This window comes from Choristoneura fumiferana, chromosome 21 (assembly GCF_025370935.1).
Source record: "Choristoneura fumiferana chromosome 21, NRCan_CFum_1, whole genome shotgun sequence".
Classification (NCBI taxonomy): domain Eukaryota; kingdom Metazoa; phylum Arthropoda; class Insecta; order Lepidoptera; family Tortricidae; genus Choristoneura; species Choristoneura fumiferana.
In genome coordinates, this window is record NC_133492.1 from 17,262,665 (window position 1) to 17,289,289 (window position 26,625).

At 42.8% G+C, this 26,625-nt stretch overlaps 1 protein-coding gene across 1 annotated transcript in view; it reads left to right on the forward strand.

Annotated features, from left to right (window-relative positions):
* Positions 1-26,625, forward strand: part of LOC141439869 (fibrillin-1-like) — a 135,233-nt gene that overhangs the window by 85,259 nt on the left and 23,349 nt on the right. The window contains 26 exon segments of the mRNA XM_074104288.1: positions 7,108-7,190; positions 7,365-7,487; positions 8,165-8,269; positions 9,355-9,462; positions 9,813-9,991; positions 10,591-10,752; positions 11,286-11,373; positions 11,676-11,831; positions 12,358-12,538; positions 13,378-13,509; positions 13,620-13,736; positions 14,195-14,411; positions 14,929-15,139; positions 15,780-15,884; positions 16,252-16,514; positions 17,487-17,667; positions 18,238-18,345; positions 19,048-19,217; positions 19,784-19,916; positions 20,484-20,645; positions 22,003-22,382; positions 22,864-23,014; positions 23,228-23,380; positions 23,845-24,025; positions 25,321-25,513; positions 26,073-26,246. Of these exon segments, the coding sequence (XP_073960389.1) occupies positions 7,108-7,190; positions 7,365-7,487; positions 8,165-8,269; positions 9,355-9,462; positions 9,813-9,991; positions 10,591-10,752; positions 11,286-11,373; positions 11,676-11,831; positions 12,358-12,538; positions 13,378-13,509; positions 13,620-13,736; positions 14,195-14,411; positions 14,929-15,139; positions 15,780-15,884; positions 16,252-16,514; positions 17,487-17,667; positions 18,238-18,345; positions 19,048-19,217; positions 19,784-19,916; positions 20,484-20,645; positions 22,003-22,382; positions 22,864-23,014; positions 23,228-23,380; positions 23,845-24,025; positions 25,321-25,513; positions 26,073-26,246 (4,216 nt within the window).

Genomic DNA, 26,625 nt, shown 5'->3' on the forward strand with positions numbered 1-26,625 from the left:
TCAGTGTAGATAGCCTAGATTTCTGTAGACTTGCTTGCTTCCATGCTAGCTTGCATGCTTGCTTGCTTGCTTGCATACTCGCTTGCTTGCTTTCTTCATGCTGGCTTGCATGCTTGCTAGCATGCAAGCTTGTTTACACGCTTCCATGTTCGCTAGCGTGCATGCTTGCTTGCATTCTTGCATGCCTGCTTGCATGCTTGGTTACATGCTTCCATGTTTGCTAGCGTGCATGCTTTCTTGCATGCTTGCTTGCATGCATGCTTGGTAACATGCCTCCATGTTCGCTAGCGTGCATGCTTGCATGCTTGCTTGCATTCTTGCATGCCTGCTTGCATGATTGGTTACATGCTTCCATGTTCGCTAGCGTGCATGCTTGCTTGCATGCATGCTTGGTTACATGCTTCCATGTTCGCTAGCGTGCATGCTTGCTTGCATGCTTGCTTGCATGCATGCTTGGTAACATGCCTCCATGTTCGCTAGCGTGCATGCTTGCTTGCATTCTTGCATGCCTGCTTGCATGCTTGGTTACATGCTCCATGTTTGCTAGCGTGCATGCTTTTTGCATGCTTGCTTGCATGCATGCTTGAACATGCCTCCATGTTCGCTAGCGTGCATGCTTGCATGCTTGCTTGCATTCTTGCATGCCTGCTTGCATGATGGTTACATGCTTCCATGTTCGCTAGCGTGCATGCTTGCTTGCATGCATGCTTGGTTACATGCTTCCATGTTCGCTAGCGTGCTGCTTGCTTGCATGCATGCTGGGTTACATGCTTCCATGTTCGCTAGCTTGCATGCTTGCTTGCATGCATGCTTGTTACATGCTTCCATGTTCGCTAGCGTGCATGCTTCTTGCATGCTTGCTTGCATGCTTGCATGCCTGCTTCCAAGCTGCTTGCATGCATGCTTTGGTAACATGCCTCCATGTTCGCTAGCGTGCATGCTTGCTTGCATGCTTGCTTGCATGCATTGCTGGTAACATGCCTCCATGTTCGCTAGCGTGCATGCTTGCAGGCTTGTTGCATTCTTGCATGCCTGCTTGCATGATTGTTACATGCTTCCATGTTCGCTAGCGTGCATGCTTGCTTGCATGCTTGCTTGCATACATGCTTGGTAACATGCCTCCATGTTCGCTAGCGTGCATGCTTGCTTGCATGCTTGCTTGCATGCTTGCTTGCATGCTTGCTTGCATGCTTGCTTGAATACATGCTTCCTTGCGTGCTCGCTTGCATGCATTGTTACTTGCATACATACTTGCTTGCATACTTAGGTGCATGCTTGCTTGCATGCTCGCTTGCGTGCTGGTTACTTGCATACTGGCTTGCATGCATGCTTGCTCCCTCGCTTGCGTGCTCGCATTGATTCCTCACTATAAAAAAAAGTACATGGCTAATAGGTAACACAATATAAATTGATTTTAAGGCAGAACGAAGTTTGCGGGGCCAGCTAGTTTATAATATTTTTTGGAATTTTATTATAAAAACGTATGCAATTTCCAGAAAAGACTTTTTGGTTTTAGCCAGTCTGTAAGATGAACTTTAAGCTTCCTGTGTTTTCTAGTAGCCGTAGCCTTTGGCTTATCGACGTTAGTGGGAAAATCACATATGTTCTTCCTAACATACATGATTATTTCAAAAACATAAAGCGACGGCAGGGTTAGATATCTGTTTCCTTAAAAAAAAGGTCTTAAAAGATTCACGCGTCTTCAAATTATAAATTGCTCTTGATTAAGGCCTACCCCTTAGATCGCGATATTGTTGCACCGGTAGCCGCTACTCTCGTGATGTCTTCAGTCCACCTATACTTCGTTTTTTTTAGAATTACAAAAAGAGTAACAAATCATGACGATTCCTTTTATTGAAAATATTTTTGTAACAACAGTAACTATTACTTATGATACCAAAAGCATGTAAATGTTCATATGTCCTTGCTACTTGTTACTTCTGTGACTTTCTTAAAAAGACACGTCAAGATTGCTTACCTTTTTCTAATGCTAAAAAAAAACGAAGTATAGTTAGTGGGAGGCCTGACAATGCTTCGTCTTCTAGTTTGTTATTGCCATTTTAGGACTTTTCTCCTATAACGGGTATATGTTCTTCGAGGCATATCGCCACTTCAACTTGCATATTCATATAGCTATGTCGGTGACTTTAGTTCGTTGGCGAATTGAATTTCTGACACAGTTTAAGTATAATAGCTAATGGCAATAGGTATTGAGAGGAGAAGGAGGGGGGAGGTAAAAACCTTACGGAGACGTAATCGCTATAAAATTATATAATTGCAGCATGCTGTTTGATTAATAGATGGCACTAAAACATTTGGTTCATATTGAAAATTCAAACTTAGATATGGATGCACAGAAAAACCAGAAAAAGAGACCAGCTGGTGCTTAAGTGGCGTAGTAGAAAAAAAAGCAACCCGAGATAAGTATGTGTTCATAGGAGAAATTCGTGTCTGTACTTCGCTCCAGTGATAGTGTAGGGGTATGGCACGCAGCACGGAATGCTGAGGACCTTTGTTCGATTCCCAGCGCTGGTCTCTTTTTCTGGTTTTTCTGTGCATCCATATCTCAGTTTGTATTTTCGATATGGTTTAACGGGCTGACCGTAAAAGTAACAAATTTGGTGTTCAAATAAAAACACAAAAATACTCCAGATAATCAATCATAATCTGGTTCACACCAGTGGCGTAGCGTCAGATATTTTCGTCGCATATCATTCATAAATCATGAATGTCCTGTAGTCCTATTTCGTAAATATATTGGGCAAGCCGATGGGAATAGGGTTCTATGGACGCTTCGCAACTGGTTCATATTGACCTCTATAACCCATCCCGTGCACCAAGTGAAACTAGTTCAAGGGTTCACCCTTCCATTCTCTTATTCAGAATGACCCAACAATGAGTGAAATTCAAGTCCTACGGATTGACGGCCGAAATAATGTAACGTGAGCTGCGTGGGCGCACGCGTGGGTGAATTTCACGCTTGTGGACGCAGGAACTGATCCTGCAGTGATGAAGTTTGGAGGACGTTGCAATTGCAGAGACAGAGGAGATTAAACTTGGGCTTTTTTAACATGAATCTGACCCGTGATTGACTTTCTCATGATGAAAAGATTCCCGGCCGGGGCCGATATTTCTAAGTACAAAACGAATTACATCAAATATTGTAAATAATAAAATAGACAAAAATACGTTGATCTCTTCAATTAATAAATAATTGATTTACTGAACAGATTAATTATTTTTCAATAGGTTCTAGGTTTTCACATCACTTGTCATAAATTGGATCGGAACACAATATAGTACCTACAAACTGAGTACCACTTCCATACTACTTCCATAGTACTACAATTTGCTTAGTTTGGGACTAGGTCTATTGGTGTCAAGTCAAGTGGCCCATGATATTTATTATTATTCATTTTTTTTATTTATCTCACTGGTTCAGTAACAGCCTATTAACTTTAGCCTTGAAGAGCCCTAAATTGTATCTATCCGGAAGTACAGAAGATGGAATTGAATTCCGTTGCTTAGAAGAACAGGCGGAGACTTGGCGGAGAAGGAAATCTATTTAGCACCTATTAAAAAGTTACGAGTTTGACTGTGAATTTTCACAAACTCAACATCATCATTATTTCAGCCGTAGGACGTCAACTGTTGGATATAGGCCTCCCCCATAGACCTCCAGTTGCTTTGCCTAGAAGCGGGCTGTAAATTCTAGTGTAGTTCATAATTATCTGAATCTGTGCTTTGCGGTTTCATATTGATATACGTTGGACTTGCAGTTATAAAGATCAAGGTTCTGATTTATTAGAGTGCAATTGATATCTTGATGATATTTGCTTGCTTACAAGTCTTACAACACATATGTTTACTTAAGCACCTATTTAGAAATACTTCGTAGCGACGCGTTTCATTCAAATAGAGGTTCTATTAGTATCTTAATTATAATGATTAATGATAATTATTGACTCGATACAATTATAAGTTCAATTTTATCCAATCACACGCATGTGCATCACAACTGCACTAGATTTGATAAGTTTCAAGGATTACATCACAAGGTCGTCATATCGGAGTCAGTCTGACCCGTTGAATTAGTCCATTAATTCCAAAAGGCGTATCAAATCCATCTTCACGCCTAATACACCAAAGGGGACAATTAGAGCCAACTGTACAAGGCTGCAACTGTCGTAAATCATACTTATAAAGGTTTCACCAGTAATTGTTAGATTGGTTATTCCGACAGCTATATTGTGAGGTGATTTATATTTTCTTTACATTTAAGAGTTGTAAAAACTGTGTTAATGTGGTAATACATGCTCCATGTTTATATGCTAATGTGTAATTGTTCAATGTTTTGATATATTTGTGTGGTTGTAGTATAAGTGATGATACGCCTACATTTCTGGTCAATTTAAATTGAGTCACTACGCAATAGATACTATCGAATCATTTGATTCCTGCTGTAGAACATTCTCACAGAAAATGGACATAACTACGTAACACTTCCTCATCATCATCATCATCAGCCTACAGCAGGCCACTGCTGGACATAGGCCTCTTCCATGGCGCGCCACTACACTCTGTCTTCAGCCCCTCGCATCCATCCGCCGCCAGCGATCCTCTTAAGGTCATCCGTCCACCGTGCCTCAGGACGCCCTACACTACGTTTTCCCGTCCTTGGTCTCCATTCGAGGACTCGTCTGCTCCACCGTTCATCGGTCCTGCGACACACGTGGCCAGCCCAACGCCACTTCAACGAACTAATACTAACACCTCCTATCTACACAAAAAAGCAGCAAGTTAGCAGAGAGTTAGTTGTTAAAGTATCAGTCGGCCAAAACAAAAGCTTTAGGTATAGGATCACTATGTTATCCGTCCGTCCGTCTAGATCCTTTTTCTCAAAAACACGCGGCAGTACCTACCAAGCTGATTAATTAATGAAATAAATATTGACCAGTCTATTAACCTGGAGCAGTGAAAAAAATAAACTTTTTATGTCAACGAAATCAAAACATACAGTCATTAAAAAGGTGTTTTCATTCAAATTATCAAAACGTACAATACAATACAATAATTATTTATTGATCACCAACACATAGTAAGTAGTACTGAAAACACAGGTAGTCATTTTCTAAGGTAAGCAATAGGCGTAACGGGCCGTGTGTGGCCTATAACACGGTCAAATAATTAAAACGTAGATCGCACTCGTCAAACTCAACAACGTTACTTCAGGGACTTTTAAAAATAATTAGTGTTTTCATTTTTATTACACTTTAAAGTTTATTCGAAGAAGCAATGTAAAGCAAAATGTTTGATGTTTGTAGCGTGAGAGGCGACGTCAGTTGGGTTCTAGGATGGCGTACATTGAATTTACGATTAAGTTTGTTAGAAAAAAAAACAAAAGTTAAGTTTTGATTTTAATTAAGTGGGACCATGATGATCCAATTACCAGTGATCTATACAGCCTCTGTTTTTAATATTATCCCCGGTTCTGGGCCACACATTGTATATAAGGTACGGTCAGCATCAAAAGTAGCTGGTTACTTTTTTACTCTGTCACATTAACACATTTGTCAATCTTGTATGGCGCTACGTACGTGGCTATAAAACGACAAAGTACAAAAGTAACCAGCTACTTTTGATGCTGACTGTACCAACTTCCGATTTTAAAGTCTATCAGTAGAGATCGTAACTTAATAGTATCTTTCTCTAACCGGTTTCGAATTCTCTTATGAGCTTCAATTTAACAATTGGTCAAATCCTGGAAGTCGAATTTTATTTAACCCACTTCCAGTGGTCATATTGACTTAAGTAATCGCTGGCATACGTCTGGGTTGGATGACAATGCAAGTGCAGTTACTAAAAACATAAACAAGAAACGTGGTAATTTTGTTTTTGTTGCTTCTCTATAACGTTTAATTTAATTACACATACAAAACTTAAAGATAAATATATACTCGTACTGCATATCAAAAAATAATAAAATCCGGTCAATCGTGAGTAGGTGTCAGAAAAAAAATTAAAGCTTTGTGAATTTTTCATCAGCGGTTGCACTTTATGAAATTAAAGTACTAGACCTAGTCAGTTCGATTTTTCAGATATGTGCGGAACCCTCGCGAGTTTGATTGTGAACGCTTTTTTTAGGAAGTTAAGCTCTGAAAGTAGGTTACATTTAACTTGAAATCCGTGTTGTAAATTCGATTTACATCTTTAGCGATGTAAGTAAATTTAAAAATCGAATGGTGCTCATTTGTATTCACGAACTGGTAAACAAGGAGATTGTAATGCGTAATACTTACCTCCAATTTCCAAACCTCCATGCTGGCATAATGCTGCTGGCCAGTGCTGGCTGAATGTGCCAAAGCCAAAGAAGACGAGGCCATTAAAAAAACAAAAGACGGTTTGGCGCGATAAATTTTCTTCCGCTCTGTTTTAAATTGCGTATAAGTACATTTATCACGGTTTTTATTTATTTCCTCGCATTTGTGATGAAAAGTAGTGTTAAACTCGAGTGTAAATTATCAATTACACCCGCGAACTATAAGCACCATAAGCTCGCTCGCTTTGCTCGCTCGTGCGCCTAAATATCTTGGGTGTAATTGATCACTTACAACCCTTGTTTATCAATCTACTATTTAATCACACTTGCTCGTAAAACAGGGTCGTAACATGCACGCTATCTTGGTTGCAACCACCCAAGTAAAAACCTCGACCTTTTGTTCTTGTCATGAAACACACGGTCGGTCGCATGAGTCATTGCCCGTACTAATACTGCTACGCGCGCTGCTGCTGCGCACGGTACTGCAGCAGCACTGCGCCCGCAAGTCATGCACATGCTGCAGGGGGAGGGCGGCGGGGAGCTCGCGCTGCCAAGAGCGCAGCCAGCGGTATCGGCAATTTTTGAAAAAATATTAGTTTTTCTTTTACAAATATACAATTTTACTCGCAAATGTGATGAAAAACATTGTATGTCGCACGGGTGGTACTGGAATTACGAACATCGACTCATCAAAGCCCCCAGTCTTCGACTTCGGGCTTCTGAAGGACTCTCGTTCGTAATTCCTTATTTAGCGCCCTAAAAACATAATGTACTATTGATTGTTGCAGGCCCCACGTGTGCCGCAGCCGGAACAGCACGCATTGCTGTCCGGGGTGGACGTCGCGCCCCAACTCGTTATTATGTGTAGTTCGTAAGTATCTTGCTGACAGTTCTGTTATACATAGATATACATTTGACAGCTCCTGAATTTGTCATGCCCTATAATATTATTATGAAAATATAGCCACTGTTTAGCAAAAAAGGTTTTTAATGTATATTTAATTTAATTTCTCGCTTGAATTTGACTTCGATTTCGTCTTTGCAGCGCTGTGTCGACCAGACTGCGGATCGCCAGGCGCTTGCGTGGCGCCCAACATGTGCCGCTGTCCCGGCGGCATGGAGGCGCCCTCGTGCCTGCCCGGTGGCGGGGGATTGTACCCTTACCCCGGTAAGTTGTTACTACGCACAGCCTTTAGTGCTGTTTCGGCCTAATTACGGGGCGCCGGGCGCATGCGTGGCGCCCAACATGTGCCACTGTCCCGGAGATTGCGAACTCACGCCTGTCCGGCGGCGGGGGACTGTACCCTTACCTCAGTAAGCGGTTACTATGCAAAGCTCTTAGTGCTGTGTCGGCCAGACTGCGGGGCGCCGGGTGCTTGCGTGGCGCCCAACATATGCCGTTGTCTCTGCGGCGTGGGATTATATCCTTACCCCGGTAAGTGGTTACATCATCTAAACCCTTAGCGTTGTACTGTTCAGACCTCAACCTGGTAAGTTTTATGCTATTTCCTTGACAAATATTCTTGCAAGAGGAGTTCCTTTTTACACGATTACTAAAAGTAAAATCTACTACTACGTACTATAAGTATCTATCTTTTGAGGTATGCATCCTGAAAATATCTTGAATGCTACGTATAAGCTCTACATATTATTATTTAATCAAATTAGAATTTAGTAAAACAAGATATTATGCGGAATTCTCAACGCTTATTTGCACATTCTCCCATGACTTTATCTAGTTCTTAGTTTCTTGCCGCTTTATAAAGTAGACGAATGCTGACAAGTGTACTACCATACAAGTCCTCTCCCTTTCTTACCGGACACTAAGCAAAGTTTGTGTTGCAGCGCGCACGCGCGGCGGCTGCCGGCGCATCTGCATGAACGGCGGCACGTGCACCAACGGCACCTGCGCCTGCGCGCCCGGCTGGAGCGGAGAGTTCTGCACAGAGCGTGAGTCACCATCCATAGAGGAATCAACTACTCCCTAGAATTTTTAGTTTTTATTGACTTATGTTTAAATACTAAAGCAAGGTCTAAACGAAGCGCTGCATGGCTTGTTATTGGCTTCCTATAAACAGTTTTTTCAAGAGAAACCAGGAGGGCTACTCCGAAATTCGAAAATCGAAGTTCGTATCGTACCGTCTCGCTGACGATTATGTTATTTAATACGTGAGCGAGAGGGACGGTACGACACGAACTTCGACTTTCGAATTTCGTAGTAGCCTCCCAGCACTGGCTGCACTGGTGGGAATAGAGCGCCGGCCTATTTTTCAAGCCAGTGACCTCCGCAAAAATAATCGATCTGTGGCAGGGGTTCCGGTGGTATGGTTTGGAGGACATGTCATGTCCCTCTTGGCATGAGTCTACTCATTAAAATCGTGTGGCTGTTGTGTTGTTTTTATAGTTTAGGCATAATAAATAAAGATGAAATTACTGGCACTTGAGGTATCCCATCTTAGGCCTCTAGGTTGGCAACGCATCTGCAATCCCCCTGGTGTTGCAGGTGTTTATGGGCGGTGATGATCTCTTACCATCAGGAGATCCACTTGCTCGTTTACCATCCAGTCGAATAAAAAAAATATAAAAAAGGAGAATAATCCAAGAATGAAATAAATCCAGTTGGCCTAATCTTTACAACACGCGCCAGGCCAAGGCTGGCTTGTCTGGGAACTGGCGTCGGCATCGCTGGCTTTATATTAACCTCGCTTTCCCACGGGATCGGGATGTAGATCTAGGCAGTGATTAGATTTAATAAGCTATCCATATTTCGATGCATCTACCAGCGTTATGATATGACCCATTGGGAAACAAGATTACCAGAAATTAGTCAGAAAATAATCTGACTCTTACACTACTCTCTAAAGTAACATGAGTGAGTGAGTGATAGACGTTCGAGTAAGTTTGCATAGTTGTGAGGCGGTATGCTTTTCCACTCGTGTGTTGTTTGATCTTTGATAGATAAATCACTACCACATCACACTGCCAACCTATGAACCGACCACAGATGGGTCTAAAACGGTTGTTCCTTCTTTCAGCAATCTGCAAAGAGCCCTGCTTACACGGCGGGCGGTGTATAGCGCCGGACAGATGCGTCTGTTTCCACGGCCTATCTGGAACCAGATGCGAAATCGACAGACGAACAGGTGCGTACAAATTACTACGTTAACAGGTTCAAGAATATAAAATGTTCTGCTACAATGATGACAGTCGACGTATGTACAATCAATTGGTCAAAATAGCTCATAGTGTCCTGAACAAAGACCTCACTCCTTCGATTCTACTGCTTCTATATCTTCGATAATAATATAAACAATTAAACAAATACTTTGCCATTGTACAATTTTCATCAGAGGAAGACTCATGGGCAAATAGCGCACAGGCACTGACAATGTTGTCAGTGTTTCACGCCTTTTCATACCACCAATGTAGTCAATAAAAGCACATCTTTACGTAACCAGCATTCTTTACATGAACGAAAATTTTAATCTTCCAGGCCCGTGCTACACGGAGACCCGTAACGCTCTATGCACGGGGGCGTTAGAGGGCGTGGTCTGCACCAAGCAGCTATGCTGTGCCACAGTGGGGGTGGCGTGGGGGCATCCCTGCGAGCGCTGCGGGGACCTCGACTGCCCCACAGGACACCTCAGGAACCTGGCCACTAAGGAGTGTCAGGTAACAACAGATTCAACTAAATTGTATAGTTCTCGTGTTAGAAGGATCCCTGGTATCAAGCGGTGGATCTCTATCTCTATTAGAGCTCTCAATCACTATTGATCGATAAATTTCCAACCAGCTGAAACTAAATGAATTAATTAGGTAAGCAACTCTTTATGAACAGGCGTGGTTTTTGATCATGGCTAACCTAAGATAAGAATGTCTGCACATTTTCTTATTTCATGCCTATCCGCGAGCATGACTTTCCGCAGTCAATTTTAGCTTTAGGTCTTCTTCTTTGTCGGATACTCTTGGCAGAGCAGTCGTGGTCACGTAGCACGTCGAACAATTCTACGCCAGTTCTCCCTGGCTGTCGCTTCTCTGGCGCAAGTGTTGAGAGGAGTATTTGTTAGGGCTTTTATCTGGTCAGTCCAGCGCATGGGAGAACGTCCTCTTGATCTTTTCCCATTTACCCTTAGCTTTAGGTAAGACCATTTAAATTGTCTTCTGCTGGATTCTCTTACAAGTATTTTAAGTAACAATAAATCTTAATAATTAGAAAACTTAGGTACCTCTAAGCAACAGCTTACTAATTGCTTTTAAATTATTTTTCTCAGGACATAGATGAATGCGCTGCCGTGCCGGGTCTTTGCGAGGGCGGTCGCTGCATCAACTCCATAGGATCTTTTTCATGTGAATGCCCACCAGGACAAAGGAGGCACAAGCTTACGAATAACTGTGAGGATATCGACGAGTGTGAAGATCCTGATATTTGTCCGGTAAGTAGTGCCGAAGTTAATGTCACAGTGGCATCGAGGAAATCATTTAGCGTATATACCTTAGCCATACATTATATTACTGCCGTCACGTAAAATATTTAAGAAACCCGATAGGAATGAAGTCGTCATGATTTCAACCACTGCACTACACAGTGGTCCTTATAAAAAATACTGGAATCATAGTCGGACAAGGAACTGCTTTAATCAACCGAGCCTGCATTGAGGTGAGACCAGTGGCATCTCACGATGGCAACAGGGGAGTTTATGTGGTTTTGAGAGGGTAGGGCCCTCTTGGGCGAGTCCCACATACCCTCTCTGTTTTCCCAAACAGGACAGAAAGCCCGAGACGCATTTTCTACACTACAAAAAAGGAACTGCTTTACTCGCTTGTTGAACATGAGACTAGGTATGTTTATAGTTTTGAAAAAGTTGTGTTAGTATAACCATAAGTTTACAGGGTTCCTCCAATCGAATTAATCTGTAACACTTCTTCAGAGCAATCCTTTGAAGCAAATATTTTTTCACGTTTTCAGAACGGCAAATGTGTGAATACAGAAGGCGACTACTACTGCTTGTGCAATCCCCACTTCATCCCCAGTCCAGATAAAAAGTTTTGTATTGGTAAGTTATACTTCACAACTTGATACCAATATAGCCACTCTGAATCCCTATAACCCGTATACAGCCCAGATCAACGACATGCATACACTTTACTACCTTGTCACTGTCACTGCGTGATTGAAAGTTTGTATAAAATTGTTAGAATGCATACAGTGACACGGTACTAAAGTGTAAAAATATCTTCGACCTCAACTGAACCATCATGCTAAAGAATTATGTTCAAGATCTATCTCTGTAATTTCGTATTTAGTTACTAAATTCCAAAGCAATATATTGAAATATGTCATGATGTTATTTTGCAGATGGTCGCGTTGGCAGTTGCTTTGCTTACATGAGTGAAACGGGAGAATGTGCAGACAGACTGTCGATGTCTCTTTCAAATAGGGACTGCTGTTGTGGATACAATATGGGAAGAGCGTGGGGGGACATGTGTGTTCCGTGCCCACCGAGGGGATCACGTGAGTACCTATTAAAAAAAAACATAGAATTTAATTTGAATTTATAAAGGGCATAGAATGTTGACAATTGCAAAAACGTATTTTTTATCTTTATCATTTGGGAAAGTTGCTTGTCGAAATTGTGATCAATACTTCTTCATTTACATTATTTACGTTATAATGATCAGAATATCATTGCATGGTGAGATGTTATCCTCCAGAAAATATTAATTTACTGAATTAGACTTTGATGAGGCTTAAAAATCTATTTTGATGACGGACACTCTTAACATTCTACTAGATTATCAAAAAAAAAACAAAACAATTTATTTTCAGATAACTGAGTAAATCCAAGTATTGTTAGTGTAAACAATATTCTTATGAGACTATGGTAGTAAGCAGATAAGATATATTATTATTACATTAAATTACAATGTAATTATACTGTTGATGACTCTACGAGCACAACTTGACGATATTCTGGATAGAGGACATTCTTGATCCTGACATTTATGTTGATGATGATATAACACCTGTTTATGTGCAGTTGACTGGACGCACTTGTGCGGTGGTGGCGCCATCCCACCGAACTGGCGACGAGACAACGACACGACGGAGATCGGAGAAGGCGAAGATGACGACATTCCACACTCTATTGCAAAGATCAATGAGTGCATGCTGCGAAGCGGCATCTGTAGGCTTGGCGACTGCGTTGATAAGGATAAAGGGTGAGGAGATAAGAGAGGTGTCCCTCAGGGTTCAATATTCGGTCTGTAAAGTTTGATGTCACAATTTCTCTGTGTTGTCTATTACGCTGAATTCCGAAAGACGTGCCGATTGATTGGTTGGATCAATGGCTTTCCTATGAGTAAAATAGGCAGGCTCATAATAATTATAATTTATATAAAACCGGCCAAGTGCGAGTCGGAATCGCGCACGACGGGTTCCGTACCATTATCTATACAAAGTTAGAGATTAGCAAAAAAACACGTTTGTTGTATGGGAGCCCCTTTAGAAAGAAAGAAAGAAAGAAAGAAAAACATTTATTCGTGACATTTTTCATTTATTCGTGACAAAAAGAAAAAGAAAAAAGGAAATAAATTTTGTCACGAAATGGTCCCAACTCAGCATAATGTCAACCTTGCGGCCGACGCTGGTCTTTAAATATTTATTTTATTTTGTTTTTAGTATTTGTTGTTAAAGCGACAACAGAAATACATTATCTGTGAACATTTCAACTGTCTAACTCACGGTTCATGAGATACAGCCTGGAGACAGACGAACGGACACGGACGGACAGCGGAGTCTTAGTATAGGGTCCCATTTAACCCTTTGGGTATGGAACCCTAAAAATATAGTAAAGCAACGTTTTCAGTTAGTGATTTAATTTAGTGGGAGTGAGATAAATTGTCATGAAGTAGAATGTATTCAGTATTTAGTTCACAATTTGCTTGACAATACACTCTGCATGGCCATTAGTGGTGGTATTGACATGAACATTTATTCGTGATAATAATATCTCATGAAAAATTGCTGCAACAAAGCATGTTGATTATTCTGGCTACAGATACGAGTGCAACTGCTGGGACGGCGCAGAGTCAGCTGAAGTGGACGGCAACCCGACGTGTATCGACATCGATGAGTGCGCGTTGCGTATTTGGAGGCGCCCAACAAGCCTGGAGCACCAACAAGCTTGGAGGTTTTGACTAATTATGTCAACCAGATACTAGCAGAAACTTTTTCATGTAGCCTAAGAAAGCAGCTGAATAGACTTAAATGACTTCAATATATCTTCTTTTATATTTATAGATGTCCGCCTGGTTTTGATCCTGTGGAGAACGGGCTGAGGTGCAGCGACAAAAATGAGTGTGAGATGACACAAGGGCGTATGTGTACCAACGGAGAATGCACCAATATTGATGGAACGTAAGTATATGTTGTATGTGTGATGTGTGTACCTATAGCACAAGCAAGAGACTATGAAAAGGATAATCGTTAGTTATTAATAGTTCCTAGTCTAGATAATTTTTAGAAGGCCTGAAACTTCTATTCTCATTTATTACACTCTCTTCTAAGTTTATGTGATAGATATTTATGATGCCGTCTTTGTGAACTGAATAAGAAAAGCAGACATGCCATCATGGGCATCTGTCATTATAGTAGGTGTAGTAGGTCCTCGTATAGTAAAAACTTAACAAAAAGTGGTGCAAAAGGGAGTAAGTCTAATAAAGCATATTTTGGCGTTAAATACAGTAATGTCTAAGTCAAAGTCAAAATATCTACCACCGGTTCGGAAAAAGCTCTCTGTTGAGAAGAATCCGGCAAAAAACTCTACGAGGTATGATCTAAAACTACCCGAGTTGTCATCTCAATCCGTTGTCCAGATACGAGTGTTCGTGCAACACGGGCTACGAGCCGACGGAGACCGGGCACGCGTGCCGCGACGTGGACGAGTGCCGCGACAACCCGCGCGTGTGCCGCCGCGGCCGCTGCCGCAACACGCCCGGCGGCTACGAGTGCCAGTGCGAGCTCGGCTTCGCGCTCACCGCCGCCGGCTACTGCGCTGACGTGGACGAGTGCGCGCAGACCGGCGTCTGCCAGGTACTATTATACTGTTATTTAGATGATAACCTAACCAACAAAAAGTTGGAAAACTGATTTTGATAAAACATGTCTAAGAACCATCGCTAGAAACCCTGCTTTCAAATAAAGAAAACCGCATTCAAATCGGTTCACCCGTTTAAGAGCTACGGTGCCACAGACAGACACACAGACACTCATAGCGGTCAAACAAATATATAACACCCCTCTTTTTGCGTTAAGGGTTAAAAATAGAGGTACGTGAAATATTTTCATTTAAGCAATGCAGGTACCATGGTTCATGCAACATGGCTACTAGGATCGTAGCCTAGGAAAATCTGGGGTACATTAATGGGGTAGTGTGTACTAGCAAATCCTGCTGTGAATAGGCATCTATTGAGCAAGCATGCTCTTTCTTTAAGCTACATCATCATCATAATTTTGGCCTATATATTACGTCCAATTGCACAGGCCTCCTCTCAGAATGAGAAGTCTTTGGCCGTACACACATTAACAGCACTTACCAACACTTTTACAGGGCGGCCGCTGCGTAAACAACGAGGGCTCGTTCCAGTGCGTATGCGAAGCCGGCTACCGTACGACGCCGGACCGCGGCGCGTGCGTCGACGTGGACGAGTGCTCGGAGCAGCGCGTCTGCCGGAACGGCCGCTGTCACAATACACCGGGCTCCTTCCGCTGCGAGTGCGCCCCTGGGTTCACGCTGAGCAATGATGGGAGGACTTGTCTGGGTAAGTGGCGTGAGGATAGTAACATGGTCAGCTGTAAGACACGAGTGTAAAGAGACCATGTATTGTCGTGTGTGCCGATGTGGATGAGTGCTCCGCCATTGCCAGAGCGCCGAGCTCGGTCCACTGCAAGTGTCCTCATGGGTTTACGCTGAGCAATGATGGGAGGACTGGTCTTGGTAAGTTAAGTTGTAAGACACGAGTCTAATGAGACCATGTCGTCTGTTTCGTCGTGGATGAGTGCTCAGAACAGCGCACGTCTGCAGTAAAGACCGCTGACACAACACGCCGGGCTCCTTCCGCTGAAAATGCGCTCCTAGGTTCATCTCATCATAGATTTTCTTCCACAAGTTCAATTAATTCTCATCCCAGCTGCTAAGCTCCATCACCGTAGCACCATAGTACCATCTCGATGATTGGTGCTCTTCCACTGTGCGGTTTAAGCGTTCCTCTCTACCTCGCACGTGTAAAATATGGAATGGACTCGCTGCTTGGGTTTTTCCATCTAGCTGTGATTTGGGTACCGCCGGAAACGCACCCGCAGTCCTAATAATGGTGTAGGTGTCCATGGCCTGCTCGTTTGCCAGCTGTTCGATAAAAAAAAGTTGCAATCAATATATTCATAATTTGTGTTATTTTACAGACGAGGTGAAAGATTTGTGCTACGAGAAATTCGAAGAGGGACACTGCAGCGGCCCGGGCTCCGCCCCCGTCACGAGGTCTCAGTGTTGCTGCAGTTCTACTAAAGGTAACTACGAAATTCCGAGTATTGTCAAAGGAATCTAAAACCTTGAGAGTTGATGACTTCAGTCAATTCCTGATGAGTCTGATAGCAATGGGTACTGGTGATACATAATTAACAACCACGATAGGTAAGTTTATTTTAACATAGTGAACTGTACTTGAGTTATCTCCTGATGTTGAGAAGTCATCTTGCAGTACCTCAGCTATTGCTGATAGGTCTGATGGCAATGGACAGTGATGGTACGTTATTATTTCCATTATTATAATAATCATAATCATATCACATTTACATTCTACGTTTAATCTAAAATTGTTTTATGTAATTTTTCTTGATTCCCATGTTAACCACCTTCCGTTTCCTTGTCTTTCAGGTCTACACTTAGGCTGGGGCGGTTTGTCTTGCAAAGCCTGTCCAGAGATAGGTTCCCGAGACTACGAGACCCTCTGTCCCGAGGGTCCAAGCAAGGACAACGACGGCACGGACATCAACGAGTGTACTATGATCCCTGGAATATGCGCCCACGGTGCTTGCGAGAACCTGGACCCTGGATACCGGTGCATCTGCGACCTTGGTTTCCACTCCGATGGCGATGGCATCTGCAAGGATATTGATGAGTGCGATATGCATCAGTCAGTAAGTTGATGTAACAAGTATTTTTTTATTTAATGACATAATAATGTAAAGTAAAGGTTGTGGTTTGTGTCTTAAGTATTGTTTTCTCATGTCAAAGTCAAAATATCTTTATTCAATTTAGGCTATAACAAGCACTTATGAATGTAAAAAAAAATCTACCACCGGTTCGGAAAAACCTCTGTTGAGAAGAAGCCGGCAAGAAACTCAAAGAGGTATATTTTTTTAAACAGATTTACAATATTATTAAATGATATCTATACATCACAAGTATTTTAACACAACTTTATTTTTAACACTATTTGAAGGAATCGCCAATGCGGATCGGAATTATTTCCAAATATCCTTGTCCATGATATAATCATTAACTTTATATATAATACGCCTTAGATATTAATGTCTTCTTGACAATAGATCTGAATTTTGTATCCGTTTAATTTGTAATATTTTTTGAATTTTATTATAAAAACGTATGCAATTTCCCAGAAACTACTTTTTGGTTTGTCTGACAAAGACGAAAATATGACAAACACCATTTGAATGACAATTATAGGGTAGATGTTACCTTTCGCATAAGTCATCTGAAAAAATTGCCAAAATAGCACTCACATACTTGAGTGCTAATTTGTCAAATTTTCCAAGACTACTGATTTCTAATGATATCATCAGCGAAGAAGTTCGCATAAGGCCTAGAACTTACCACTTGTTAAGTGGATTACCAAAGGATTGTGCTTCTTCCTCCGCTGATATTTTCAAATATTTAAATCCAGACAGTTTTTTTTAATTCTGCACTTTCTTAGAACTAGCACTAATCATTTATCACGCAGGTGAATTTTAAACTTGTCTCACGGTCCAGCTTTGCATAAATTGCCGTCACTGTACGCTAAAGTACGCTTGCATGCTGCCTTCTTACAACACACAATCGTGGACAGCGAGTCTTACCGAACCAGTCTCTATCAAGCGTTTCGTCCGCAGTACTGCCAAGGAGGCCAGTGCCGCAACACGCAGGGCAGTTTCACGTGCGTGTGCCCGCAAGGCACGCGCTATGAGCCCGACGAGCAACTCTGCCGAGACATAGACGAATGCGAGGGTGAGCTCCTTTTCATCGCGAGCGATTATGACCGCGGGGACATACCCCCCATGTTCCCGGTTACAGGTTACCAAACTTTGTCTGAAGCATTCCATACGCCATGCATCGGTCATCGTCATCAAGCTAATATTGTGACGATTAAATACCATCTAAATGCTGTTGCACGCACGTTCACATTGCACTCTCATTGAATTCTCATTTTATTGATTTTTCTTATTTATCGACTAATGATTTAACGATTTAACGGATGCTAATTTGGTAAAGGATGCGTCTTAAAATATTTAATTGCGTAACTTAATTAATGACTTACATTCAAAACGTTCCGAAATAAATATACTTAACCCTTTCGAGTAATTCAACTACTTTTACGCTGTAGAGAAGAATGACCATTTCTCAAAAGCTATAGACATGCGCCTAGGAACCGATCCACTTTAGCATCGTCACCTTATCGACCTGAAAGCATCACTAATAAGACAAACTATAGTGACCAGATCAAACCAATCCTCAGACATAAAGCATATCTCCTGGTCTTTTCATTTCTGGACTTATCCCAAATTCCCGGCCAATATTTAAATCCGACTGCCAATTTGGTTACCGTTAATGTTGGTGTTTAACGTACATTCTCGTTGGCCGCAGAGCAAGTGAATCCTTGCGACAATGGCCGCTGCATCAACACGCACGGCGGCTACGAATGCAAGTGCGAGAACGGATTCGTGCTCGATGCCAGCGCCAGGCATTGTCTTGGTAAGTTACCTAGTGTTTGTACTAATTTTATTTATCTTTGACTGTTTAGGATTGGTACCAGTTAAAAAAATATGAGGTTGGGATTTGGTTTTTATTTTTTCACTTTATTTAAAGTAATTTCTACATAGACGATGATGTTCATTGCTGAATAAAGCCCTTCTGTAGAGACGATTACCAATGGTCGCACGTACGTACATGGCGACTTTATCTAAGACGTTGGAATTCAGATTTATTATCTTTTATGGGTTGAACTGCCTTTGTGAGCTTGGCGACTTACATCTTTCACTCGTTGGTTCGATGGCGTACCAGCAATTATACTTGCCAATCTTCGTCTTCACCATCTCGGCATGTATACGGCCCACTGCTGGGCATAGACCACCTTTCAGAAAAAGACGACTTGGGGCGTAGTTCACTCACGCATGCACAGTGCGGATTGGGAGCTCACACACAATTGAATTGCTTTGAACGTGTGTGGTGGTTTCTTCACGATGTTTTCTTTCATGAATTTCAAATGTTATTTCGCACGTGAATCCTAAAAACTCACGAGCGTTCGCTCACAAATTCACTAGCAGTGGATCATGCGATCCGGTTGCGGTCGCGGGCGTTAATATGGGAATACTTCAGTCGAGTTCACAAACTTTCAAATTTTTGCTCACTAGTTTATGAACTCGACTGTAGCTTAACCCGTCTGGTATGGTGTAGACAACCGCCGCGGCTCGTGCTGGCGGCGCGTGGTGGACGGGCAGTGCGAGGCGGCGGCGCCGCACGCGCTGCTGCGCCAGGAGTGCTGCTGCAGCGTGGGGCTGGCCTGGGGGTCGCCCTGCGCGCCCTGCGACACCACCGACTGCCCCTGCCCCAAGGGCTTCGTCAAGGTTGGTCTATCCTCGATGGCGGGCAGTGAGCCAGTGGCAGCAGCTGATGCTGCCTACCTTGCTACTGCAGCGGCCAGCTGCCAACTAACAGTTGCCTACGCTAGAATTGACTCACTACACGCCATGGTCATATGGTTGGTTATCATCATCAGCGCCCCATTGACAGCTTCTGCTCGATTGTTAGCAGAAAGACGTCCACTATTAAAAAATGCCCCAAAGAACGCCATAATGATCGGCCCTGTGCTGCCTTTTGCGACTTTTACCTGATTATCAGTCTACCCAAGGAGCCTACCCAAGCTGCGTCTTCCGGTACATGGCCACAATTCAACGAAATATTGGCCCCAACGGCCATTAGTTCTACCACTTAAGTTTTCTCTTCCCTTAAGCTTCTACATACCTCCCGCCTTTACTCTTTTGACTTTAACCTTTTGCTTCTTGATAATAATAATTCTCCAGAAAAAGTAAGCAAATTTTCGAAATAAGTCGGATATAGTTAGTAGCCCCATTACGTTAAAATAGAACTGAAAGAAGATTGCCGATAATATTATCATGTTTTGTGTTTCCAGTTGGATGGAACTACTTGCCGTGACGTGGACGAGTGCGAGCTTGACGCCGAACTATGTGCAGGCGGACGCTGCGTCAACACGGATGGTTCTTATCGCTGCGACTGCCCTGACGGACTCACGCTCGATCCCACCGGTAAGAAATCTGATCAGAGTGGGCAGCAGCACTCTCAATTGCCAAATATGAACTCTGTCATGACTGTGATGTGGAAGGCAAGAGGAAACTATCAAATTATTTTGCCAAGAAACTCGTCACAAAGTTGCACTGGTTGATCCTCAATATGCCCACAAACATTATGCAAGAGTGTAGTGACAAGTAGAAGGGACACTATTGTCATTTATTCCGGCTCGACGATTTCGGATCGTACATTAGTACACACCTTTCAGATTGTATGTAGTTGTTATCATCATATCAGCTGTAGGACGTCCACTATTGGACATAGGCCTCCCCTATAGTCCTCTAATTGCTTCCGTTAGAAGCGGCCAGTGCGTGCACCGCGGGGTCACCGCGGTTTTAATAACAATAAAATCATTTATTGCCACAGAAATTAAGACAGGACTGCAAGAATAAAAACAAATAGGTACACGCAAGCAGGTGGCAATGGGTTCACACAGCAACAAAACCACAATTTTAAACAGTTCATCCATTTCGTCGACGTCCATCATAATAGTTCGGTTTTAAACGAAATTATCTTCTTCCCAGGCAACCGTTGCGTGGACACGCGCCACGAGCCGTGCTACACGGAGTGGTCGGGCGGGCGCTGCGGCGGCACGCTGCCGGGCGCCGTGCTCCGCTCCACGTGTTGCTGCTCCGCGCTCGGCCGCGCCTGGGGCGGCGCGCGCTGCGAGCCCTGCCCCAAGAAAGGTAACCACCATCAGCTCGAACAACTACCAGTCCACCACCAATTCTCCCAATCACCAATATCGTTTTTTCGTTTTCGTTTTTTGTCTCACTAGATGGCGCACTGTTGCGTGAGGTTTTTAAGTATGGCTTTCAAAGTCTGTTGTTACGGGCGTGAAAACAAAGTTTAGATTAAAATCATATTTAATACACCTTAAAACCGTACCATAAAAATATCGAGCATGCCACAGTGTTGCATAGTTCCCGTTTTTTTCGGAAAAAAGGGAGGACAAAGGTTTCCGAAAGACAAAACTGTCTCAAAACACAGACATTAATTGCTCCGGAACGCATATTTGCCATAATTAGTTTCAGGTATTGCAAAATGTTCACAAAATTATTCTAATTATAAATAAACCCGCGTAGCTCACCCAAAAACTATGAGATTTGACATTTCGGAGACCTCACGCTACACTAGCGCCTCTAGTGGTGAATTTATACGCGATAGCCCTCATTGTACCAATTATATTTTTGTTTCTTTTCTTTGGTACAGTCAACGTAATAATCATAAATAAGTGATCACTTTTGTACCTTGTCACTTTAACGTCATGTTTGAAAAGCCATACCAAATTGTGTAACGACTGAAAGCGACAAGGTACAGAAATGATCACTTATTTATGACGTTGACTGTACAATAAAGAGTTTACATACATGCATACAACTTCACTGTTGACCAAAGACTTCTTTGACAAGGAAGAAACGAATGGGGATCAACCAAAAATACTGACCCAAGCGCCCCGCAGAGCTTAACGGGAGAATGCACGCTCCTCCCTGACTTTCCAGTAAATAGCTGAAGCAATACTCTGGTAGATAAGAAGCCCCTCCAACCCTCTCCTCCCTGGCGTAAGCTCCAGGGAGTTGTGGACGTGCAGCCGGGTTTCTTACACGGTCAGAGTCTAGCATTGTCTGGGCCCTTCCTTTCCATTCGTCCACAATGGATTTTTCCCAACTGCACCCACATATAAAATTGAAAACTAAAAACAAGTAAACAAAAGCATGGAAATAGTGTGTTTGGCCCTTAGGCGATGTCAGTCCATCTCCCTCAACAAAATAAAAAACGAAAGGCCTCCCCACAATGGACGAACAATTTTCACTTGCATCTCAAGGAAGCTCAGCTTCTATTTAACCTGTCCTCTCCCAGAGGCACAAATTTGTGCCCAAATTCCTTTGATCCTGTTATCCTGGGAGATGAAAGATTAATATCTAAAAAATGGCTGAGGATATTAAAAAATTATAGTCACCAAACTGGATACAAGCTTGAACACACACGAGGCACTTTTTTGTTATTACTCTTGTGAAAACTGACCAAATTTTTTTTTTCCAGGAACTGATGGCTACCGCAATCTATGCGGCATAATATTCGATGTAAACTTCCATCCTGAGATTTGGGATCGGCTTGGCGGCGGCAACCGGACAGGCATCTATGGCTCGACTGGCAACAACAACGGCAACGGCGACGACTGGTTTAACAGCAACAACAATGGCAATATCAATGGCAACAACAACAACCACGACTGGACTAACAACATTGACAATATGCACATCAACGGGAGCTTCGATCACCCTTGGGGGAGCGATAACAAGTTTAATCCGACGCAGATGGAAGTGAACGAGTGTTCCGCGTTCCCCGGGTTGTGCGGACAAGGCCGTTGCAGGAACATCCCTGGGTCATTCGAGTGTGATTGCTTTCCGGGATATGAGAAGGTAAGTTTGATGCTTGATATCATTTATGATTATGACTTGCAGTAACAATTTTGAATATGACATCACCACAAATTGGATTGACAATGTTATTCGTGAACACTTTGAAAGACAGAAAGAAAGAAAGAATTATTTGGTTCCATCAGTACCACCGCCCTACAGTAATAAAACTAAAACTAACAATAAAACTGAATTAAGTGGTGACATTAAGAAAGGAACAACACAGTGAAATAAAAAGTGCCTCCACTCAACCACCATTTTGAAAACCACTTTGAATTTTTCTAATTCATGAAGCAACAATGGCTTTCTAACACCATTCAATACTTCTTCAGTTAAACGGTCCACAATTTGAATCTTAACTTAGCATAGCTTTACACTGTGTAGTAATGACTCGCAACCACAAATTCAATCAGGACTACATGACGTCATTGTAACCTATAAAATTATTGTCATCATGTATTATTATTGTACTTCGTTGGCGCAGGACGGCAAAAACCGGACCTGCGTGGATATAAACGAGTGTCGCATCGTGGACGACGTGTGCGGCGCCGGCGAGTGCTTCAACACGGAGGGTAGTTTCCACTGCCGCTGCCGCCCCGGCCACAAGCCAGATGAGCTCAGCAAGGTCTGCGTTGGTAAGTCTTACTGAGAAATGAAATTTGTTGCTGTTACCTCATTAAGCTTCAATATTGAGGGCAGACTCTACTTCCTTTGCCGTTCATGCTTAACGAACTCGGCAAAGTTTGAGTTGATAACATAAAGGTAGTTCTACCTGTAAACTTAATTAGTATACAATTGCCTGGTGTTGACTAAGATTTGGAATGTCTAAGGAACATTATATATTACAGATATCGACGAGTGCGTGGAAGAGACAGGGCTTTGCCGAGGCGGGCGCTGTGTGAACACCCCGGGTTCGTTCCGATGCGAGTGCGGGGTCGGCATGGAGCTCGCGCCTGATCGCCTCTCCTGCAAAGACGTGGACGAGTGCTCTATCACCTCAGGTCAGTCATCTCGCTAACATCATGAGATGGGTCATCCATCCATCCGCCGTTGCCGTCTCTGTCATCATGTTTATTGCTATCCAGAGTGAAACAGTTATAGCATTGATCGATGATGAAACGATATTGTCAACATGTCGTTGTCCTTTTATGGACGCCTTTCCTAAGACTCCTTATTGAGCCCGGTCGTCGGCTCTTCGTATCCAGTCTTTGGCACTTTTAAATAATCTGCAGTATAGTATTTTTTTTCGGACTACATACATACTCGTACCTTCTTTAGCTACCTACCTACAGACAGATACTTCTCGACATTAAGTTTCAAACAATACAGTTGCTTGTGGTATTCCTTAAGGCATATACAACTAGGCTAATGTTTTACCATTTACAGTAAAAATGATCCCCCAAAACAAGTACATAAAACGAATAAAAATAAAGTATAACAAGCCATCGTCAACAATATTCAACAGGTATTTGCAGCAACGGCGCCTGTGAGAACCTTATGGGAACTTACCAGTGCGTGTGTGACGAGGGTTATGCGCAGTCGACTGTGAAGAGCCATTGCGAGGACATCGATGAGTGCGCTGAGGACGAGACGCGATGCCAGCACGAGTGCGTGAACACGCCTGGCTCCTACCACTGCAAGTGCCGGTAAGTGGAGCTAAAAATATTGAAGCCCAATCGTCCGAGGGGAGGGTCTTTTTCTTATTTTTAAATAAGGGTAATCGGCGCAGTCTAGAAGCCGCTTCCAGGAAAAATGTACGAGTTCATTATGATCTCAAAACTATACTAAACATGCCAGTTTCTTATCCTAATGATGACATATTCTCCTCCTCTTTGTCACTGTCCACTGGATCGACCAAGCAAACAATCGAATCAAACTAGCATACTCCTTTCTCAAACCAGCAACGCATACGTAACTCAAGGTCTTTTATGGGTATCTATGGGCGGCGGTGATTGCTTTCCATTCTGTGTCATACTGTATTTTTCGACTCAAGGACTTTTCGGCCCCACCTGTCTATGGCATAAATGGCTCGCCCATTTCTACCTTTTACTGGCTTTTCGGTTAATCGTTTTCTTTCTCCTCTGGATCTCAGTGCTGTGTTTCTAGTACTATTAAATAGAGATACATCTACTATAGTCCTTGACACAGCTCTCCGGGTGAATGGAAGCTTGTGTAACATCTGCTTAGTCAGTATCCCGGTGTATCGGTTCCGTAAACCATGCATAGATAGACTCATTGCTTAAAAGTTCGACGCTTGAAGTTAATGGCAAAGTTGATAAGTCAAAGTCAAAGTCAAAGTCAAAATATCTTTATTCAATTCAGGCTATAACAAGCACTTATGAATGTCAAAAAAAAATCTACCACCGGTCGGAAACCTCTGCTGAGAAGAATCCGGCAAGAAACTCAACGAGGTATATATTTTTTTTTAAAACAGATTTACAATATTATTAAATGATATGTATACATCACAAGTATTTAACACAACTTTATTTTTAACACAGTAGTTTCGCTATTTGAAGGGATCGCTAATGCGGATCGGAATTATTTCAAATATCCCTGTCCATGATATAATCGTTAACTTTATAATACGCCTTTGATATTAATGTCTTCTTGACAATAGATCTGAATTTTGTATCCGTTTCATTTATAATATTTTTTGGAATTTTATTATAAAAACGTATGCAATTTCCCAGAAAAGACTTTTTGGTTTTAGCCAGTCTGTAAGATGGAACTTTAAGCTTCCCTGTGTTTCTAGTAGCCTTTGGCTTATCGACGTTAGTGGGAAAATCACATATGTTCTTCCTAACATACATGATTATTTCAAAAACATAAAGCGACGGCAGGGTTAGGATATCTGTTACTCTTAAGCCAAAGCCAACCCAATCTTGGCAGTTGCAGGGAATAACGTATGGTGTAACTCATAACTTGGATGTTTCTCCAGGGACGGCTGGCACCTCCGCGCGGACGGGCGCACGTGTCGCGACATCGACGAGTGCGCGGGCGGCGCGCGGCCCTGCGGCGGCGGGGAGTGCCGCAACACGCCCGGCGGGTACCGCTGCGAGTGCGGCGAGGGACTGCTGCCCTCGCCCGAGGGCTCCAAGCCCACGTGTTTGGACGTCGACGAGTGCGCTGAGGTAGGAACAGAAGAAGAGATTGGAGGGATAAGTTTCACCACTTTATCAATATTTTATTTGACAGATAAATGTCTGTATGCCGCATCCGTCTACTCGGACAAAACAAACAGAGACGACAATATCACAGATATCTGTCACTTAAATTGAACCAATGAATGGTGGAACGGGGGTAAGTTTTAATGAGCTCCCGATATTATGCAGCTGCATCGTGAATACCTAAGGGATTGAAGAAATGACAAACTTTTATTGAACCTGCAATGTTTGTCTGTCAACACAATGTTTTAGACTATCGCGGTCATTACTAATTTTATTATTTACATTCGGAATTTGTTCCGCGTACCGTGATTTTAGAGAAGCTTTTTTTTTTTAGCTTTTGGCTGACTGACTGGCTGACTGAGTCAGTCGTCTTGTGATCATGGCGCAGGCAACTGTGCCGAAATATAGTTTGTCTGTCAGTTCGCTTAATTTTAAAAAAATCGAATTTCACCCCCTTCCAATAGACGACAAATAAATCAGACGACAATGCAGATACTCAGTAAAAACTAAATAATTTCTTTAGGTTCCGGACCTATGCGGTGCAGGCGAGTGCCACAACACCATCGGCAGCTTCGTGTGCCGCTGCCCTGACGGCTACAGCGTGAAGCCGGAGCAGGGTCCCGCGTGTACTGACGATGATGAGTGCGAGCTCGGCACCTGCGACTGCCATCCCAGCGCCGACTGCGTTAATCTGCCGGTAACATATCATCATCATGTCAGCCGCAGGACGTCCACTGTTGGAGATAGGCCTCCCCTAGACCTACAATGGCTTCGGTTAAAAGCGGCCTGCATCCACCGTCTTCAACCAGGGTTAACCGACCATCTCGATGGTGGACGTCCGACACAAACATGTAACACAAATACGCACAAGTAATGAGTTGCAGGAAAAAAACCATCAGCCAACTACTTCTTTTCGTCCAATTTGTCGAGAGCATTCTAGCAAAACGACAATAGTTTTGCTTCAATTTTTTTCCGAGCCGAGTGAATTGAATAAGATGGTTCTACCGCTGTCCTTTTTCGCCCTGCCTTTTTTGATTTCCATTTACTTGGGCATTTGCTAGAATGTAGTCATTTGA